Source organism: Aegilops tauschii, chromosome 7 (assembly GCF_002575655.3).
Source record: "Aegilops tauschii subsp. strangulata cultivar AL8/78 chromosome 7, Aet v6.0, whole genome shotgun sequence".
NCBI lineage: Eukaryota > Viridiplantae > Streptophyta > Magnoliopsida > Poales > Poaceae > Aegilops > Aegilops tauschii.
Window position 1 is genome coordinate 372,053,156 of NC_053041.3, and position 22,018 is coordinate 372,075,173.

General features: G+C 45.3%; 1 protein-coding gene across 3 annotated transcripts; it reads left to right on the forward strand.

The window, feature by feature from the left end:
• The first annotated feature begins 12,960 nt into the window (after positions 1–12,960).
• Positions 12,961–21,668, forward strand: LOC109780247 (uncharacterized). Of its 3 annotated transcripts, none has more exons than XM_020338836.4 (5): positions 12,961–13,833; positions 14,330–14,366; positions 16,064–16,300; positions 16,394–16,441; positions 20,962–21,668. In XM_020338836.4, the coding sequence occupies exons 1-5, from the start codon at positions 13,526–13,528 to the stop codon at positions 21,370–21,372; spliced, it is 1,041 nt and encodes a 346-aa protein (XP_020194425.1). In that variant the 5' UTR covers positions 12,961–13,525; the 3' UTR covers positions 21,373–21,668. The 3 variants fall into 3 exon arrangements, with proteins under 3 accessions (XP_020194425.1, XP_020194427.1, XP_020194426.1); XM_020338838.3 differs by having other exon boundaries at positions 13,529–13,807; XM_020338837.4 differs by having other exon boundaries at positions 13,600–13,819.
• The last annotated feature ends 350 nt before the right edge of the window (positions 21,669–22,018 follow it).

Consider the following 22,018-nt stretch of genomic DNA (forward strand, 5'->3'; position numbering starts at 1 on the left):
CCTCCACCGCAGAGACCGCCTCTTCGAACTGTACCACCTCGAGCCCCTGCTCCCGATCCCAATGATGGTCTGTGCTTCAGATGTGGCCACCCAGGACACCTTGCTAAAGAGTGCAATCAGAAAAAGAGCCAGCTGGCTCTGCCTTCGACTGGTCGTAGCAATCAGCCCCATAACAACAATGCCAGACCTTATGGTCGTGGTCAGGCTAATCATGTTGATCTAAATGAAGCTCAAGACCACCCTGCCACGGTGATGGGTACTCTTCTCGTTAATTCAGTACCGGCTTCTGTTTTATTCGATTCAGGAGCATCGCATTCATTCATGTCAGAAAATTTTGCTTACGCACATGACATTCGATGCGAGCCCATGAACACTCCGATAGTGGTACGCACCCCTGCGGGTCAGTGTCGAACTACCATGATTGCTCGCGACGTCCCCGTTGAAATTGAAGGGTTGGAATTCCTTGTTTCTCCCATTATTCTGGAGTCTTCCAATATTAACCTCATTCTGGGAATGGAATGGTTGAAAGCGCATACTGCCTCTATCGTTTGCGCCACCAAGGTCGTTCACCTCTTACATCCTTCCGATGAGATAGTAACCTACCATGCTCAGCTTGTTCAAAACGCTGAAGCACGACTTTATGCTTTGAATGCGTTGAACGCAGCACCTCTTGAGGGAATTGAAAAGATTCCAGTCGTTCGCGACTTCCAAGACGTATTTCCAGAAGAACTTCCAGGAATACCCCCTGCCCGGGCTATCGAGTTCGTCATCGACTTGAAACCAGGCACCGTTCCTATTGCCAAACGACCCTACAAGATGCCACCTCATGAACTCCTTGAACTTAAGGAGGAAATCGACAAATCTCTTCGCAAGGGTTTCATTCGTCCAAGTTCCTCTGCTTGGGGAGCACCTTCTCTCTTCGTCAAGAAGAAGGACGGAATGAACCGTTTGGTCCAAGACTACCGTCCTATCAACCAAGCTACAATTCAGAACAAATATCCCCTTCCTCGGATCAATGATCTGTATGATCAACTGGCTGGTTCATCGATTTTCTCTAAACTCGACTTGAGGTTGGGTTACCACCAGATCCGTGTTCGTGAAGAGGATATTCCAAAGACTGCATTCGTCACTCGTTATGGTTCTTACGAGTACACCGTCATGTCTTTTGGCTTGACCAATGCTCCAGCTACATTCTCTCGTTTGATGAACTATATATTCATGGATTACCTCGACAAGTTCGTCGTAGTCTATCTGGATGATATCCTGGTATATTCGAAGAACAAAGAAGAACATGTTGAACATCTTCGACTTGTTCTAGAGAAGCTTCGAGAGCATCAACTTTATGCCAAGTATTCCAAGTGTGAATTCTGGTTACTCGAAGTCACCTACCTTGGGCATGTCATCTCCAAGGATGGTATTGCCGTCAACCTAGAGCGAGTTCAGGATATTCTTAACTGGACCCCTCCGAAGACTGTCAAGCAAGTCAGAAGCTTTCTCGGACTAGCTAGCTATTGTCGCCGCTTTGTCGAGAACTTCTCCAAGATCGCCAAGCCACTGACCAATCTGCTACACAAAGGCGTTAAGTTTGATTGGACAGACAAATGTCAGGAAAGTTTCCAGGCACTCAAGGACAAGCTGACTTCTGCCCCAGTGCTTGCTCCCCCTGATTCTCGCAAAGACTTCATCATCTATTGCGACGCTTCACGACAAGGATTAGGCTGTGTCCTAATGCAAGAGCGCAGAGTGATTGCTTATGCCTCCCGTCAAGTGCGTGCTCACGAAGAGAACTACCCAGTTCACGACCTCGAGCTTGCTGCGGTTATCTTTGCACTGAAGCTATGGCGACAGTACCTTCTCGGTAATCGTTGTGAGATCTTCACTGATCATCAGAGTCTGAAGTACCTGTTTACTCAGCCAGATCTGAACCTCCGTCAGCAGCGGTGGATTGAAGCTATTGCTGACTACAACTGCGGTATATCTTATACCCCTGGCAAGGCTAATGTAATGGCCGATGCCCTGAGTCGTAAGTCTTATTGCAACAATCACATGGTCTTCAAAGCTCAACCCCGCCTTTATGAAGAGCTATGCAAGCTGAACCTTCAACTAGTTCCACAGGGTTCTCTGAATAACCTTGTCTTGGAACCAACTCTTCTGAAAGCAATCAAGTCTGCTCAAGCCAAAGATGCACATGTTGATCTGATGAAAAAGGATCTTGCATTAGAGAAATCCAGAGATTTCTCACTTGGTGAAGATGGAACCTTATACTTTAGAGATCGCATTGTAGTACCCCGGTTCGAGCTTATGACAGAGAAGGTGATGAAAGAAGCGCATGACACCCCTCTCTCTATTCATCCGGGAAGTACCAAGATGTATCTAGACATCCGTCAGAAGTACTGGTGGTCTAAGATGAAGCAAGACATTGCTCGATATATTGAAGAATGTGACGTTTGTCGTCGCGTCAAAGCAGAACAGCAGAAACCGGCTGGACTTCTACAACCACTTCCGATTCCTGAATGGAAGTGGGATAAGATTCAAATGGACTTCGTCACTGGCCTTCCCAAGTCTCAGAAAGGTAACGATGCTATCTTTGTCGTCATCGACCAATTCTCGAAAGTTGCTCACTTTCTGCCAGTCAAGGAGACAATCACTGCTAGTCAATTAGCAAACTTGTATATCTCCAGAATTGTGTCACTCCACGGCATTCCGAAGGAGATCAGTTCAGATCGCGGCAGTTTATTCACTTCAAAGTTCTGGGATAGTTTCCAAGAGGCAATGGGAACTCATATTACTTGGAGCACTGCTTATCATCCCCAATCCCAAGGCCAAGTCGAGCGAATCAATCAAATTCTTGAAGACATGCTTCGATCTTGTGTTATTTCTTTCGGCAAGAAGTGGGAAGAATCTCTCCCTTATGCGGAGTTCTCTTATAACAACAGTTATCAAGCCAGCTTGAAGATGGCACCCTTTGAAGTGCTCTATGGACGTAAGTGCCGAACCCCTCTGAATTGGTCAGAAACTGGGGAACGGGCGCTCATTGGTCCAGACATTATTCAACAAGCTGAAGAGCAGGTTCGCATTGTCCGGGATAATCTCAAGGCGGCCCAGTCCCGCCAGAAGAGCAACTATGACCGGAAACACTGGGGTTTAACTTATCAACCTGGTGAACAAGCTTATTTGCGTGTCACTCCTTTGAGAGGCACTCATCGGTTCGGAGTCAAGGGCAAGCTAGCTCCGTGCTACATTGGTCCTTTCCGCATTCTCTCCCGTCGTGGGCTGGTGGCTTATCAACTGGAGTTGCCACCTCAGTTCTCTCATGTCCATGACGTCTTCCATGTGTCGCAACTTCGTCGTTGCTTCAAGGATCCGGAACGTGAAGTGGATCCGGAATTGATTGAAGTTCAAGATGATCTCACATACAAGGAGCATCCGATCTGCATTCTTGAAGAAGCTGAACGTCGAACACGCCAGAAGGTTACCAAGTTCCTCAAGGTGCAATGGTCGAATCATACTAAAGATGAAGCCACTTGGGAACGTGAAGATAACCTCCGGGATGAATACCCCGACCTGTTCCCTTCTACCTCTTAATTCTCGGGACGAGAATTTCTTTTAGAGGAGGAGAGTTGTAACACCCCGGTGTATGATGCTACAGTAACCCCTGGGGTTAAGTTAATCTTTTTGCTAAATATGTGCCTGATCATTATTATCTCATGTTTCTTTCAACTTCCCCTTCGAATGCAAATTCAAATGCTAAGTGAAATTCAAAATTTCTCAAAAATGAAAACAAAAATGTTCATCATGTGCCTAATATTCCACAACTAATATTGGTGGTGAACCAACATTTTTGCAAAGGGTTTAAGTGGCCTAAACTACTTAAAATAGTGACCTAAGCAATAAATTAAATGCCCTTTTTAATTTATAAAATTGGCAACTATTCGGAAAGCCTCCCAACCTTCTTGTGGCAGTGCACTTTAATTCTTTGAAATTGTTTTGGCCAGTGGCATAATTTTGCAAAGTCATTATTGGCTAAAAAGAAAATGCAAAAGCTGCTGAAAATAAAAAGAAAACTAAAAGAAAAGGAAAAGCAGAGGAGAGAGAGAGAAAGCCCCCTGCCTCACCTGGGCTTCGGCCCGCTCCCCCTCCCCGGTCATCCCTCTCCACTCTGTTCACGAGACCGAGCCACCCCAGCTCGTTCCCACCGGACTCGGCGCGGTGCCCCGCGCTGCCACGTCGCCGGCGAGGGGATAAGGGCAGCCCCGACGCCTCGGGCTCCCTCCCCACTCGCCCACTTGCCCCCTCTCTCCCCCGTTGCCCTCCCTCTCCCCTCCAGATCCACCGCTACCGAGTGCCGTCATGGACTCGCCGCCGTAAAACGCGCGGCCACAGCCATCGCCTTGCCTCACCGTCGTGCCCCTCGTCTCCGTCGACGTCGTCTGCTTCATCTCCGTCCTCGAACAGGAGTTGGGGAGCTCCACAACGCGTGGATCGAGCCGCCCCCTTCCGCCTCGGCCGCCGTCGATCTTCTTCCACTCCGGCCACCGTCTGCTGCTACTAAGCTCTCAAAGGCTTTCCTTAGCCGCGTGGTGAGCTCCGCCACCTCCTGCTCCTCTCCGTTAGCTTCCTCGTGCGCCGTAGCTAGCTTGCCACCGCGCCCGTATTCTGTCCGCCACTGACGGGCTCGTGGCCGTCGCCATAGCCGCTGTCACGCTCGCCTGAGCACAGCACCGTGCTCCTGGTGCCCCCAGGAGCACAACGAACATGCGCACGCGCTCCGCTGAGCTCCGTAGCGCCGTTTCCGTCGAGGTCCCATACGCGCCGCCGCCGTAGCTCGTCGCCGGCCTCGTTTCCGGCCACCTCCGGCCACATAACCGCCACGGTTCGACGCGGCTAGCTCCGCTCGTTCGAACGCGCCCTCTCGCGCGTGAAACGGCCGCCTGTAGACGAAAGCCGACGCCGTCCCGTGCCTCCGCCGCGTCTGAAGGTCGCCGGCGTTGAGCCGCCGGCCGCCGCCGACGTGGCTAGGCGGGCCCCTCCCCTGGTCACTGCCTCGTAGGCCCTGAGGGCCCCGTTGACTGGGTTGACCCAGTCAACGTACTGACCGGGCAGCCCTGTGGCGCTGACGTGCGGGCCCCACCGCATAATTAATTTACTTAAAACGTTTTTCTAATTAAAATCAATAGTTAAACTAAATAGTCACTGACATGTGGGGCCCGGCTGCTAATTAACCACGTTTAATTAAAATAACCCACTGTTAGCCCTCTGTCTATGACATGTAGGACCCACTGGTCAGTTTGACCAGTCAGCGGGTCTGTTGACCTGCTCATGTCATGCTGACACTCTGCTGACATCATAATTCATTTTCTGTTAATATAAATAATTCCAGAATATGTTTTAAACTTGCAAAAATCATAGTAATTAAACCGTAACTCCGATGAAAATGTTTTCTACATGAAAGTTGCTCAGAAAGATCCAACGAATCCGGATACATGGTCCGTTCATCTGTCACATGCCCCTAGCATGCTGAACTTGGAACTTCCCCCTCTTTTCCTTTGTCCAGAATCCACCTAACGCCGGGAATTCATCCTCGGATGTTTATCCCCTCCGTCTGCAACGTGTAGTACTACGTTAGGTCGACCCTAGTTCTGCTTATCGTCATGTCATGCTTAGCGTTGCATCTGTTTGCTTATATTTACTGTTTCTTCCCCCTATTCTCTCCGATAGACCCCGAGGCCGATGATGCCCCGGTGATCGACTACGTCGACGACGACCCCTCCTTGCCAGAGCAACCAGGCAAGCCCCCCCTTTGATCATCCGGATATCGCCCATTCCATTCTCTCATGCTTGCATTAGATTTTGCTACTGTTATTGTTTGCTCCTATTCTGATGCATAGCCTCTTTTGTAACATGTTCATTGTTACCTACCTGCTTATCCTAAACTGCTTAGTATAGGTTGGTTAGTGATCCACCAGTGACCCCCACCTTGTCCTTGTTGCCCCTGCTTCATCATCGAAGACCCGATCAACAGGATCGAAGACCAGGCCCCGACACCGCACATCACTTCCCCTTAGTTGCTCGACACTACTGGGTTACTATCGAGTGCCGAGGGTGAGGCCTCATCAGCACTTCTGATGTTAACCCGCTAGTGTAGTTATTCGGTCGTGGTCATCGAGGGTGATTCCGCCTTAACCACTTCCGATACGACTCTGTCGTGCAACCCCTCAAGTGTGAACCTCGAGGGTGGTCCCTCTTACGTTCACCTTGATGATTGCATCGAGTGGAATTCACCGGGGGTGATTCCTCGGGTTTTCCCCTTGATGTTTGGACACACGATTACTATGGTTACTATGCTTTACACTGAACCATGTTACTAAAGACGGGTCGACCCTGAGGGGTACCCGCATGAGCATAATTGCGAGTGATGTGGAGTCGGGTTGACCTGGAAGGTGCCCGCGAGATAATTACGAGGCATGGCCGGGCATTCCTAGCCCTTGCCGCAAGTCCTCGAGACGGGGCGACGGGGTCACATCTTTTGTGAGTCTCTGCTTGTTACCGCGCGTTCCTAATCCACTACGATTTGGATATTTGATCCGAGGGGCCTCTGGCCTGATAGCACTAACCATCACGTGGGCATAGTATGGGCGTTCTGCGTCATATGCATCAGCCAAAGCTTAATAGACGTCATGCGACTGAGCGGCGCGCGCCGGGTTGGACTGGTAAGCTCCCGCCTTTTTTAAGGAGGTAGCTATGTCTGCTCAGCGGCCGCCCACGCAACATGCAGGAGTTCCCGGGGCGATGGCCCATGACCCCTGGGGCCATAGGTTTAGTCCGGCGTGCTTGACCTCTCTATTAAGCCTAGGTCGGGTTGCGGCGTATTGTTTGGCCGAGGCCGGGCATGACCCAGGAAAGTGTGTCCGGCCGGAGTTAATCGAGCGTGGTGGGTAAGTTGGTGCACCCCTGCAGGGAAGAAAACATCTACCGATAGCCTGTCCTACGGTAACGGACACTTGGAGTTGTATCCCGATTGATACAACTAGAACTGGATACTTGTGATGAGTAATGGATTGTGATGATAACTGGATAGTATGGCTCTGGGATTGCTTTCTCGCAGGGAGTCGAGAAAGGATCTCTGGCCGAGGTTGATAACACTACTACTACTTTAGTTATGCTACTCTACTCCCTCCTGTTGCTGCATGATGGTGGTTTCCAGAAGATGCTAGTCTTCGATAGGACTAGGCCTTCTCTCTATTCTGGCATTTCTGCAGCCCAGTCCACATATACAACCTTCCTTTGATAATGTTGCATATGTAGTGTAGAGCCTTGCTTGCGAGTACTTTGGATGAGTACTCACGGTTGCTTTGCTCCCCCTTTGCCCCTTTCTTCTTCTTTCCGGTTGATGCAACCAGATGTCGGAGCCCAGGAGCCAGATGCCACCGCCGATGCCTACTACTACGTGGAGACCGACGACGACCAGGAGTAGTTAGGAGGCTCCCAGGCAGGAGGTCGTGCCTCTTCGATCGTGTTGCTTTTGTGCTAGCCTTCTTAAGGCATCCCTGTTCAACTTATGTCTATACTCAGATATTGTTGCTTCCGCTGACTCTTGTGTAATCGAGCTTATGTATTCGAGCCCTCGAGGCCCCTGGCTTGTAATATAAAGCTTGTATTATTTTTAATTTGTGTCTAGAGTTGTGTTGTGATATCTCCCCGTGAGTCCTTGATCTTGATCGTACACATTTGCGTGTATGATTAGTGTACGATTGAATCGAGGGCGTCACATGTCGTCACATGGTCGTCTCGCCAACTATTGCTCTTGCAACTATTGCTATCGCATAGCGATAAAGTAAAACAATTGTTTGGCGCTTGCATCTTATGCAATAAAGAGACAACCATAAGGCTTCTGCCAGTTGCCGATAACTTCAACAAAACGTGATCATCTCATACAACAACTTATATCTCATCACGTCTTGACCATATCACATCACAATATGCCCTGCAAAAACAAGTTAGACGTCCTCTACTTTGTTGTTGCAAGTTTTACGTGACTGCTACGGGCTGAGCAAGAACCGCTCTTACCTACGCATCAAAACCACAACGATATTTCATCAAGTTAGTGCTGTTTTAACCTTCACAAGGACCGGGCGTAGCCACACTCGGTTCAACTAAAGTTGGAGAAACTGACACCCGCCAGCCACCTATGTGCGAAGCACGTCGGTAGAACCAGTCTCGCGTAAGCGTACGCGTAATGTCGGTCCGGGCCGCTTCATCCAACAATACCGCCGAACCAAAGTATGACATGCTGGTAAGCAGTATGACTTGTATCGCCCACAACTCACTTGTGTTGTACTCGTGCATATAACATCTACGCATAAAACCAGGCTCGGATGCCACTGTTGGGGAACGTAGTAATTTCAAAAAAAAATCCTACACACACGCAGGATCATGGTGATGCATAGTAACGAGAGGGGAGAGTGTGTCCACGTACCCTCGTAGATCAAAAGCGGAAGCGTTAGCACAACGCGGTTGATGTAGTCGTACGTCTTCATGATCCGACCGATCCAAGTACCGAACGCACGGCACCTCCGAGTTCAGCACACGTTCAGCTCGATGACGTCCCGCGAACTCCGATCCAGTAGAGCTTCACGGGAGAGTTCCGTCAACACGACGGCGTGATGACGGCGATGATGTTGCTACCGACGCAGGGCTTCGCCTAAGCACCGCTACGATATGACCAAGGTGGAATATGGTGGAGGGGGGCACCGCACACGGCTGGGAGAGATCAACAGATCAACTTGTGTGTCTAGAGGTGCCCCCCTGCCCCCGTATATAAAAGATGGAGGAGGGGAGGCCGGCCAGCCTCTAGGGCGCGCCAGAAGTGTGGAGTCCTACTAGGACTCCCTAGTCCTAGTAGGATTCCTCCTCCTACATGGAATAGGAAAAAGGGAAGGGAAAAGGAGAAGGAAGGAAGGGGGCGCCCCCCACCCTAGTCCAACTTGGACCAGACCATGGGGAGGGGTGCGGCCACCTTTTGAGGCCTTTCTCTCCTTTCCCGTATGGCCCATTAAGGCCCAATACGAATTCCCGTAACTCTCCGGTACTCCAAAAAATACCAGAATCACTCGGAACCTTTATGATGTCCGAATATAGTCGTCCAATATATCGATCTTTACGTCTAGACCATTTCGAGACTCCTCGTCATGTCCCCGATCTCATCCGGGACTCCGAACTACCTTCGGTACATCAAATCACATAACTCATAATACAAATCGTCACCGAACGTTAAGCGTGCGGACCCTACGGGTTCGAGAACTATGTAGACATGACCGAGACATATCTCTGGTCAAATAACCAATAGCAGAACCTGGATGCTCATATTGGCTCCTACATATTCTACGAAGATCTTTATCGGTCAAACCGCATAACAACATACGTTGTTCCCTTTGTCATCGGTATGTTACTTGCCCGAGATTTGATCGTCGGTATCTCAATACCTAGTTCAATCTCGTTACCGGCAAGTCTCTTTACTCGTTCCGTAATGCATCATCCCACAACTAACTCATTAGTCACATTGGTTGCAAGGCTTATAGTGATGTGCATTACCGAGAGGGCCCAGAGATACCTCTCCGACACATGGAGTGACAAATCCTAATCTTGATTCATGCCAACCCAACAAACACTTTCGGAAACACCTGTGGAGCATCTTTATAATCACCCATTTACGTTGTGACGTTTGATTACACACAAAGTGTTCCTCCGGATATTCGGGAGTTGCACAATCTCATAGTCCGAGGAACATGTATAAGTCATGAAGAAAGCAGTAGCAATAAAACTGTAACGATCACAATGCTAAGCTAATGAATGGGTCTTGTCCATCACATCATTCTCCTAATGATGTGATCCCGTTCATCAAATGACAACACATGTCTATGGCTAGGAAACATAACCATCTTTGATGAACAAGCTAGTCAAGTAGAGGCATACTAGGGACACATTGTTTTGTCTATGTATTCACACATGTATCAAGTTTTCGGTTAATACAATTCTAGCATGAATAATAAACATTTATCATGAAATAAGGAAATAAATAATAACTTTATTATTGCCTCTAGGGCATATTTCCTTCAGTCTCCCACTTGCACTAGAGTCAATAATCTAGTTCACATCGCCATGTGATTTAACATCAATAGTTCACATCTTTATGTGGTTAACACCCATAGTTCACATCGACATGTGACCAACACCCAAAGGGTTTACTAGAGTTAGTAATCTAGTTCACATCTCTATGTGATTAACACCCAAAGAGTATTAAGGTGTGATCATATTTTGCTTGTGAGATAATTTTAGTCAACGGGTCTGTCATATTCAGATCCGTAAGTATTTTGCAAATGTCTATGTCTACAATGCTCTGCACGGAGCTACTCTAGCTAATAGCTCCCACTTTCAATATGTATCCAGATTGAGACTTAGAGTCATCTGGATCAGTGTCAAAAACTTGCATCGACGTAACCCTTTACGACGAACCTTTTGTCACCTCCATAATCGAGAAACATATCCTTATTCCACTAAGGATAATTTTGACCGCTGTCGAGTGATCTACTCCTAGATCACTATTGTACTCCCTTGCCAAACTCAGTGGTAGGGTATACAATAGATCTGGTACACAGCATGGCATACTTTATAGAACCTATGGCTGAGGCATAGGGAATGACTTTCATTCTCTTTCTATCTTCTGTCGTGGTCGGGCTTTGAGTCTTACTCAATTTCACACCTTGTAACACAGGCAAGAACTCTTTCTTTGACTGTTCCATTTTGAACTATTTCAAAATCTTGTCAAGGTATGTACTCATTGAAAAAACTTATCAAACGTCTTGATCTATATCTATAGATCTTGATGCTCAATATGTAAGCAGCTTCACTGAGGTCTTTCTTTGAAAAACTCTTATTCAAGTATCCTTTTATGCTATCCAGAAATTATATATCATTTCCAATCAGCAATATGTCATCCACATATAATATCAGAAATGCTACAGAGCTCCCACTCACTTTCTTGTAAATACAAGCTTCACCACAAGTCTGTATAAAACTATGTGCTTTGATCAACTCATCAAAGCGTATATTCCAACTCCGAGATGCTTGCACCAGTCCATAGATGGATCGCTGGAGCTTGCACATTTTGTTAGCACCTTTAGGATCGACAAAACCTTCTGGTTGCATCATATACAACTCTTCTGTTGTTAGTCTCATAGTGGGTAGTGTCATAAGTGTGGTGACACAGATGCCTTCATTTATTACTTTGTAGACTCATTATGCATTGGGAAGCGCAATGTGATGGTAACATATTATGTTACTCTATTTGCCTCTCTCCTCATTAACTACTTGCCACAACATAATTTTTGCTTATGTGACATCCATGTTACTATCTATGTTACTCCCACTATGACCAGCCTTAATCTACAACACTCCTCTCTCCACTCTTCTCTTCGCGGTCCTCCAACTCAACAATAATATATTATTTAAATTTTTATAGTCCGCTTATATCACCTTGTTATATTTGCTTTCAGTGGAGAGATGCAGGAGGCCAGTGTTCGGGGCTTTGGCGTACATCATGGGGACAAGGGGATGCCCTGACTCGCGTGATCCGGGGGACCCTTTCCTTGTATCGCTGATGGCGGCATTTTTTCTCTACTAGGACAATGCCCGTGTGTTGCAACGTGAATAAGTATTTTAGTACGTTAGCTTGTGATTTACCTTCGCATATTAATGCAATTGTGTAAATAAATGTTTATCAAATCTTGCGTGTGATTTACCTTATATTTTGATGAAAATTTTGATAAGTAAATTAAAGTGAAATTGGTTCGAAAGATAAGTAAATGCGATGATTGATTATCATAGGGGGAAGGTTGAATGAAGGTTGGGGGGAATAAAAGAGAAACATTTTTTTGAAAATGGAGGCGTGCCCCCGGCCTCTGCATCATAATGATGCATGCAACCATCTTATTAAAAAGTCTCGAAGTATCACAAAGTCATAAAGGTATTACAGCTCGCAAGCGGAGCAAAGAAAAGAAAATAAAAGTACATGCTCAGAAACATGGAACCTTAAATCCTTTTAAGTAGTACTCCCTCCATTTCCTTATATAAGGCCACAAACTCATATTACAGGTATCAAGATAAAATTTAATGACTTCTTTGCAAGTCAACTTTTATTTTCGTTAACCGGGATCATTAATACACCACAAGCATGCAACGAATGAATGTAAAAGAAGTGCCTGAGTGTTATTATAACTACATGCATATAAGTATTAAAAAGTTGTTAGTACGAGAAAACATTATTAATTTTTGCCTCGATTACTGTTGGTGGCCTTATATTGATGTAAAATGTATTTTTGATAGTGGCCTTGTATAAGGGAATAGAGGGAGATGGAGTAGTAGAGATAGAAATATACTTCAAGAGTCTCAATTTTATATTAACTTTAGCATAAAATTATTCAAAGTTGTGAGATATTTATTCTGAGACAGAGAGATGAAAACTCGCACGCGGGCCTATGTGCAAAACACATATGGATTTAGCAAAGCGGCATTTTCACCACCTGAAAGGAAAGAAAGTACTATGATCTAAAAGGAAAAAAAATTCTAATTTTGAGCCTTGAAACTCGGGCAGCGTGATCCTTCCGGGGCGCCGTTTTTTTGCGTCCAGTCCATCCGTGCGTGCGTGCGGCGTGACAAAATCGCATCCCCGCTGCGAGAACATGTGAAGAAAGGAAGAACATCTTTTGCAAAGGTGTGGGGATCGCCTGCGCTTTCCGCTGCCCTGTTCCAGTTTCATTTCATCACCTCGCCTGCCCTGCCATGCCTGGTCCTCACCCCTACACCTGCTACACGCGCACGCTCTCGCTCTCTTTCTCACGCACGCACGCACGCACGCACACACCGCACATCAGTCCACCACCCTCCCTCCCTCCCCCCCTCTGTCTCTGTGCAGCATGAGTAATAAATGGCAGTGGCAGCGTGGCTGAGGCCTGAGGCGGAGCTCTCCCTTCCCTACTGCTACTGGTCCACACCCTCCCCGCCCCTTGCTCTTCTTCTTCTTCCTCATTCTCCCCTTCCTCCCTCTTTGCTGCTCGCATTCGCCATTTCCCACCCACCCACAATGCACTAAACCCTCGTAAAACCTCCCACCCCATCCCACCAAACGACGGACTTCTGGTTCATACGACTTCGGGGGATTCCCCTGGGGAGCAGGGACTGAGCCAATTTCTTCTTGATTTTTTTTGTCGATTTGGCTTCTACTCTCACTGAACAAGTCCCTTGGGATGAAGATCCACACCCACCCCTAGTTCCTCTTAGTTTTTTCACCGAGAAATCCCCAAGCTGGGGATTTTGTTTTTTTATCCTTTCCGTTCGCCCCCAAGTTTGGGAAATTTTTCGATCCATTTGATCGTTTGGTGGTGAAAGTGAAACAGGAGGAGGGGAGAGGCTCCCTCTATGAGCAGCAGCACCGCCGCCGGCGCCTGTCGATGACTGAGCGCTGCCACCGATGCTTTCGGGGTGCTCGGTGTCCAGTCTCGCGGCGAGGTTCGCCTTCTTCCCGCCGGACCCGCCCACCTACGCCCTCCGCAAGGACGAGGCCACCGGCCGCCTCGTCGCCTCCGGCGTCCCGCGGGACAACGCCTTGGATGTGCTGCTCCTCGACACCACCAGGGGGACCAAGGTCGTCGCCTTCTACCTCAGGAACCCCTGCGCGCGCCTCACCCTGCTCTACTCGCACGGCAACGCCGCCGACCTCGCCCAGCTCTACGATCTCTTTGTGCAGCTCAAGGTCAATCTCAAGGTCAATCTGATGGGGTTAGTGGTACATTGTGCTGTGCTTTCGCTTTCGATTTCGCTTCTCTTCTCTAGGAGGGAGGACACCTCATTCTACCCCTACACTGCTTTTTTCTGCTTCTCTTCTACTAGTAGGAATTATTATCTGACATGTTTTTTCAGTCCTGCATTTCCTATCACAAATGCTTGTACGTACGACATCAAGTAGATTTGGTTATTGGGGCAGATGATTTGCGGGAACACGGGACGGGATATCTGCAACCTAACTAGTACAGTATATATTTATTATTTATTATTAAAAGGGAGGAAAGCAGTGCCTGACGATTCTCTAAATAGTACACATATAATAATAATCAGTCCGATTAGCTGATCTTGAATCCTCAGTTACAACCATGCAGTATTTTTTTTCGCCAGTTTTTTTTTCCTGCTGTTGCAATTTCAATGTGGTCTGGAGGTACACAAGATTTGCTGTGCAGAAAAGCCTGACGTGATTTACTTTTTAATTTTATAACTGCAGATATGACTACTCGGGGTACGGAGCATCTACTGGCAAGGTAATAAGTAGTTACTCTTTACAGTAAGGTTTAATTTTAATTTTACCGTCGACTCTACTGCGGGTTCATTATTTGGTGAATACTACTACTGAATATAGGTTGCTTATGTCATGGGGTAAATTTTAGTTTCCTTACTTGACTAATGTAGGCATGGAATGATAGCACTACTACCAACAACCTGAATTAATTAAGATACCTCGAGAAATGTGGTTCAGTTTCAGTTTCCAAGAACAAGCTGCATTTGTCTACAACTCAACTGAAGAAGGTTTGGCCCATGCCCCCGACTGGTGCCTTCCAGTCATATCATAGCCATTAGGCTGGTCATAGTGGGGAGTATCATACACTAGTATCATGCATATGATACTATACACTAGTATCATGCATATGATACTAGTGTATGATACTACATCTATAGTGCATAGTATCATAGGTTAGTATCATATATGGTTTCATTTATTGCCATGCAAGACATATAATGGCATAACATTAATTATGATACGGTATCTACTTATGTTACTATAACGCTCTCTCTCTTCTTTAATTGTTTGCCACATAAGCATGTTTGCGAGTCCCAAGTGTATGATACCGCTTATGTTACCCCCACTATGGCCAGTCTTATAAACCTTTTATATATCATGGCCATTATAAATCTTTTATATGTCTGCAACTTTTGTTCTCAGCCACTGCCATTGTAAAATTCAGGCTAAACAGTAATTTGGGCATGCCTTTTGGACCACCTACAGTGGGAGTAATATAGGTGGTAACTTCACACATCTCTAGGCAAAACAATGATGTGGCGAGTAATTAATGAGGAAATAAGGGAATGTGGTAACATAGCTAGTTATTACTGTAACATCACATATACCAAGACAAGATGAGTCTACAACCTAATAAATGAAGTATTGCATGACACCACACATATGTTACTCCACACTATAGAGGTAGTAACATAGACTAGTAACATATGCATGTTACTAGTCTAAGGCTGGTCATAGTGGGGAGTAACTTATACTAGTGTCATGCATATGACACTAGTCTAAGTTACTACCTTCATTAATTAGCTTGTAGACTCATCTTATCTTGGAAAGCGCTATGTTACAGTAACATATTATGTTACCACTTCTCATTAACTACATGCCACATAAGCAAAAATTTCTCGGAGTGCGCTATGTTACTTGCTAAGTTACTCCCACTATGACTAGCCTAAGTTACTGCCCATTGTGACTATAGTCTTATACATTTATCCTAAAGGACAGATATAAATGTCTGTATCAACTATCTATGCATTTTCTCAAGTTCATTTATTGCGGCTTTATCCATTGAAATGGAGAACATGTTATGTTGATTGTTTCTGCTGTCTATTTTGGGGGCCCTGCATTCAAATGAAGTGAGAATTTTCCTTTTTTTTTTTGTTCCATACTATCCAACATGGACCAGGTTCCACTATCATCAAGATAAAGGAACAAACAAAATGCTATGGGTGGTGGTATTTGAAATTTATGTTTTGCCCTACTGGGAGTTAGATATTAATGTCTCTGTATCCTGTATTTGCTTATTTGAACTAAATCATATGGCACTTTCACTTTGAATTACTGTCACCTAATTGGCATTTCCACTGAGCATGCGCATGTCCATGTTTCTTCCTCAAGGAATGCATTTTTGTGAAAGGATTTTTATGCTTGTCTTTTCAAGTGCAGCCAAGTGAAGAGAATACATATGCAGATATTGAAGCAGTTTACCAGTGCTTAGAAACTGAGTACGGAATCAGCCAGGAAGAGCTTATCCTGTATGGACAATCTGTTGGCAGTGGGCCCACATTGCATTTAGCATCTCGTTTACCAAGATTGCGCGGTGTGGTTCTTCACAGTGCTATACTGTCAGGCCTCCGTGTTGTTTGCCATGTGAACTTTACATTTTGCTTCGACATTTACAAAGTAAGCATCTCAAAATTGATTATTCCATTTCGGTCTCTACCTTTTGTGCCTTCAGAGTAGGTTTACTAACGTCCAGCTAAATTGTTCTTGCAGAATGTCAAAAAAATAAAGAAGGTGAAATGCCCAGTGCTTGTTATTCATGTAAGTCTCTTTACTAACAAAACTATCAAAGTGCCCGTGCTTTTTAACGGATCTAGAATAAAATCATCTTGTGCCCACAGGGAAACATTATAATGTGTTACACTTTTTTTTTCATTGAAAATATGTTTTGTTTCACTTCAGATTTAGTTCCCTTGTTCCGCTACACATTAATAATTCTCTCAAAAGAGTAGTATAAAACTAATCCAATCAGGAAAGAAAAAAAATTGAATGCTTACTTTCGAATCTCCTTTGTCTGCATCATGGTTATCCAGAAGAACCAAATATCATGTATATCATGCATAAAGTAAATGCTTTTACGACGAAATTATTTCATGTTAAAATTTGCTAAATTGCATAGGAAGCTCATCAAATAAACAATCCTTCTAAATCATGATAAAAATTAGGCTCATAAGGAAATTCCCAGCTCCCATTTTTAGGATGAGACCCGAATATAAGGATCTTTACATGTAGCCACAGGCTAAAACAGTTTTGCAAGTAGCCAAACAACACTAAAAAGTATACTTATCTTATAGACACATCTACTGGAAAGTACACACATGCCTCTCCTGTGGCGACATCAAGTCAGACCCATTCTTGTCTTTGCCTATCAGTGTTGTTTTCTTAGCTCATCTTAATTTTCTGCTAGTATATAAGTGGTGAGGAGCTATACATTGTCACTGGCATTTGGCCATGCTGTTTAGTACTCTGATCTCAGTAACAGTCACCTAGAATACACCATGACCCTATTGAATTCATGCACCAGCCAACTCTTCCAAAAGTCCAAACTGATGGAGGGAGGCGGGCAATATATTTCAACCCCCCCCCCCCCCCCCCCCTCCCATGTCTAGGCTATTTTAGTCCTTAGATGTGGGATCGATGTAGGCCGCAGAATCGTTTTATTTAATACTGCGTTGGCAGGGTCTTGAACTCAAGGCCTCTTGGCTCGGATCCCATATTGAATTCATGCACCAGCCAACTCATCCAAAAGTCCGAACTGATGGAGGGAGGCGGGCAATATATTTCAACAGACCCATCTGGTTCAACTTCAAATGCTTACGCAGAGTCAATTCACAAGAAGCAGACTATTTCGTTTGGGTATCACACCAATTATTTCATTTGATAACACCTGATTTACTCTCGGGTCAGTGGACCTAAAGGTCAGAAAATGAGGAAACAACAAGTGCAACTTGCAGCCACCTTTAGCAATTGGAACAGAATTATGAAGGAACCAGTCGATATAAAAGAACAGAGAAGGGAACATGAGGGGACTGGATGCCCTCCAAGTTTCAGTCAGATGTGATTAAAATGAATTCTCCATAAGCTTGGTAATGTGTTTATTATGCAATAAGACAAGTGAGCCATTTTCCATTAAATTTATCTCGCAGTTCTGTCGGTATAAAATCCAGCCGCTCTATATAAAACATGTCAGAACATATATCAATACATTTAATCAACTGAAACTTGGACCATTAACCATTTGATAACTTGTGTATATCACCTGAGCATTGCTAACCAGAGTATGAGTTTTAGCTAAATTGAAATTGAAGAATATGAACATCTATTGTGTACAGATTTCAGGTGTGGAAACATTTCTCTTTGTTTTTCCAGAGCTTAATGAACCGATTTATTTCAGCCTTTTGCCACATAAAGGGAAAATGATGCTTTCCAAGAAGGAACAAAAAATATTTCCATAGGAGGCTTACTGGAATCAAACACATCGAATCAAGCTAAACTGCAGCCCTAGTTACATTCAGGAGATTACCCGATCTGGTGCGCTCAGCCCTACAGCTATCTCGCCCACGGCTAGGCTACATACCACCTCTTGACTGAGAGGGTCTCTTGGTGCAACCACATTATACTACACCGGCATCCATTTCGGTGCAGCTCGACACCTAATCACCGATTTCACCCGCACAAACCAACCAAATTAGTGACCCACATTGTGACATTGACCGTGTCTTAATGGCTGTTTGGGGAGGAAAAGAGGCCCGCATTAGAGCATGCTAAAGAAGCAGAGGTGGTTGGAGGAGGGTGTCGAGCTGCACCGAAATGGGAGCGGGTCGAGCCTTCCACGGCAGCAGACATGTGACTGCAATGCTGTGAGGGAGAGCTAGGGCGATTGGGGACATGGCGTGGTGGAGAGCAGATGGCAGCGAGGGCGCGCGCAAATCCGGCAACTGCGAGATGGTGTGGCAGTGGGATCGGGATGAGGACCTCCATATATTAAGCAGTGGCAGAGGTGGGTAAATATCTGCTACATACGGTGGTAAAGTCAGGTCCCTATGCACGCACATCTCTACCGCTGGCTATAGATCGGACCAACTGTGCTTGTCTTCATCCCAGCCCTGCGTGTTAGATCCAACGGCTGACACACCGTCATCACCAACTCAGTTTTTTTATAGGAGTAGAGATATAGATATCAATACTTGGTGTGTACTCGCACAGTTTATTACAGATTCCAGCATCTTCTGAGAAGCTACATAGTACTTTGGGACACTGTAACTGCTTAGCCATTGCCATTGCTGCTCCTTGTTGCAAAGTCTGATAAATAATGCAACTACTTCTCTGAGTGATATGTGGACCATGTATTCATGTAATAACCCGTCGAGAGGGTGTTGCTGTTGCATAAATGTTCTTGCAGAAGTATTGAGGTGAGGAATACGGGAATGTAGAGAAATGAATCATCCTTCATGCTTCAATATTTTTATAGGAAAGTTTACTACTCCCACATTTCTTACAGTCTTGGGTTAATGTGTAACCATCCAACATCCCACACTTGTTCTTTAGAAGAGAATGTTTGATCTAAGATGTGCCATTGGACACCTGATACACTGATCCAAACACAAAGGGCATTGAACACCAGCACCTCTAGTGATATGGGATGTGCCATTAGCAGTTCTGACTTCTGACTCACTCTATAAACATTACGAGCTGATTTGGTTTGATTCAGTCTGCTGTAAAATTATAATAGGCACAGGTAGGCCTTGCATGGCTTGACTTCCATTATTCTGCTCTTTGGCCGAGCCCAACAAAATGTGTAGTGTAGCCACATGATCAGGTTTTTTGTACAAGTCTAACTGAATCTACAATCTAGTATCGTGATTTCTGTTTCCTACGCTTATCTTCTACAGGTTTCTTTTTCTTTTTCCTGTTTTGGTTTTGGTTTTGGTTTTGGTCGGAGGCCACCTTTGGTGGTACTCCCTCCCCATAATATAAGATGTTATTACAACCGGTATACACATATCGGTTGTAATAACATCTTATATTATGGGATGGAGGGAGCATGTACTGCTGTACCTTCTTTGGTTGTTTTCTTCTAATACACAACTATGCGTGTTCAGGAAAAAATATAGAAATACCATAGTTCCAGATCAAATGCATGTTCGAGAAATAAAAACTATAAATGCCATAGTTCTGGAACACCACCACTTTACTGGTAACTGCCCAGTTTCCGCTCTTTTACTATCACTTACCTGTCAGTCATAATTTGATTACAACTCTACAAAGTTGACTAATTTCATTGCTCCTACAATATCGGTGGTGTCAGCATGTGTTATCCATAGCTCTTACTGAGATGGTTTCACATCCTATATTCCTGTTCCCAGCTGGGACTGCTTGTTATCACTAAATATTTTGAACCTTGCGGCTGTAGTATCTTTAGCTGTGCCTGAAGACTCTTAATTGAGAGATCAGTGAGGATAACTTAGCTGCTACTTTCAAACTTTTCCCTTGTGTGTAAATAATACTCCCTCCATTGGCAAATATAGGATGTTTTGGATATTTAGTATAGACTACATATGGACTGAAATGAGTGCTAAGCCCTGTTTGCTTGAGCTTCAGGGATCATATTCAGCTTTGCCAGTGAAGCTAAATCTGGAATCTGAAACACCCAGCTCTTTCGTTTGAGATTCAGGGGCCAGATTCAGCTCTTTCGTTTGAAGCTGAAACAAACAGCTGAATCAGCTTTGCCAGTTAAGCTAAATCTGGATTCAGGCCATTTTCAGCAAATCCACATGTGATTCGAATCCAATCAAAGCTCAAACAAACAGGGCTGCAGAATCTGCTTTGCTAGTAAAGCGAGTCCATAGGTGATTTGAATCCAATCAAAGCTGAAACAAACGTGTCTATATACATCCGATTCAGAAAAAAGTTAGAACATCTCAAACTGAAACGTAATATTCTTACAAACTTTCCTTTTGTAGTTCTCTTTGTTTGCAATGTATATGGATAAACCGCTTCGTAACCAGAGTACCACGTGTTGCTTGATGTGGTCAAGGTGGGCAGCATTTTCATGGGCCAATACTACATTTCCTTAGTCAAGGTCGATGAAGAAAGCATGAATGGCTCCCATAGTTGATGCACTCATAGTTCTCTGAAGTGATTTTCTGTTTTCGACTAACCATTTATGTGATGGATTGATTTATTATGTGTACTCTTTCTTTCTCAAAGTTTTTCGCATGCACCAACTTGATGGTGTGTAGAAGTGTTGCTGTTAATTATACACGTATTGACGTTTGCAGGGGACCGACGACGATGTTGTGAATTGGTCACATGGTAATGAGCTGTGGAAACTGGCAAGGGAGCCGTATGATCCACTATGGATCAAAGGAGGCGGTCACTGCAACCTGGAGCTGTACCCTGACTTCATCCGCCACCTCTCCAAGTTCGTCCGCGAAATGGAGAGCGTGACAACGAAAACGAGGCTGAAGAAGATTCGGCAGTCCCTCGAGCCGACAAAGACGGCATACCGCGCGAACACGGCAACAACTACCACCTTCACCACCAACTGTTGCTGCCGCATTCGAGTTCGCAAACCAAGCTGCAATCTCGGCTGCAGCTGCTGCCATGCACTGAGGAAATGCTTCGCGTTTGGTGCATTCAAGTGCCCAGCCTGCTGCAGCTGCTTCAAGTGCTGCTGCTGTGGCGGATAACACCGATCTCTATGTGCGTGTGCTTGTGCTTGTATAGGAAAAGGAACGGTCCTGGAGATATATCTTCTAACCCTTTGAATGCTCTAGGACTAAACTTAGTTTTTTCGGTTGGAAAAACATGTATGGCAAGATAGAGATGCTCCTGTATCCAGTTGTTCCCCATTCTCCTATCTAGTAGTTGTAGTTGCTCGACAGGTTTGTGTAATCAGCGATGGCATAAGCTGTTGGCTATCGAGCTTAGAAGAGTCGTGATGTTGTGAATTGATTTGAACCCAGCCCAGCCATGTTTCAGCTCTTGTGATATGTTTCTCATCCATGAACCCATGAAATCTCTGAGTTTAGATGTGGTTCAGCTGCAGCTAACACCTGAACTGGACTGTTGAAGCCAATTTCATCATGAAACAGGTAACAGAATGCAGCTGCTGGCCCCATTCTCTACGCCCGGATGAGGAACAGGACACATCGTCGTCTTAGACAAGACAATATTTCGAGGTTAAGCCGCGGCAACCTATGTACACTGTCAGTGGCATATCAGAAGGTGCTGCAGTAGCAATACTCCAGTCCAGTCCAGTCCAGGAGGACCACAACCAGGCCGACTCTGAATGAATGAATGGAAGAAAGGAATGATGCACCCCTCATTGATGCG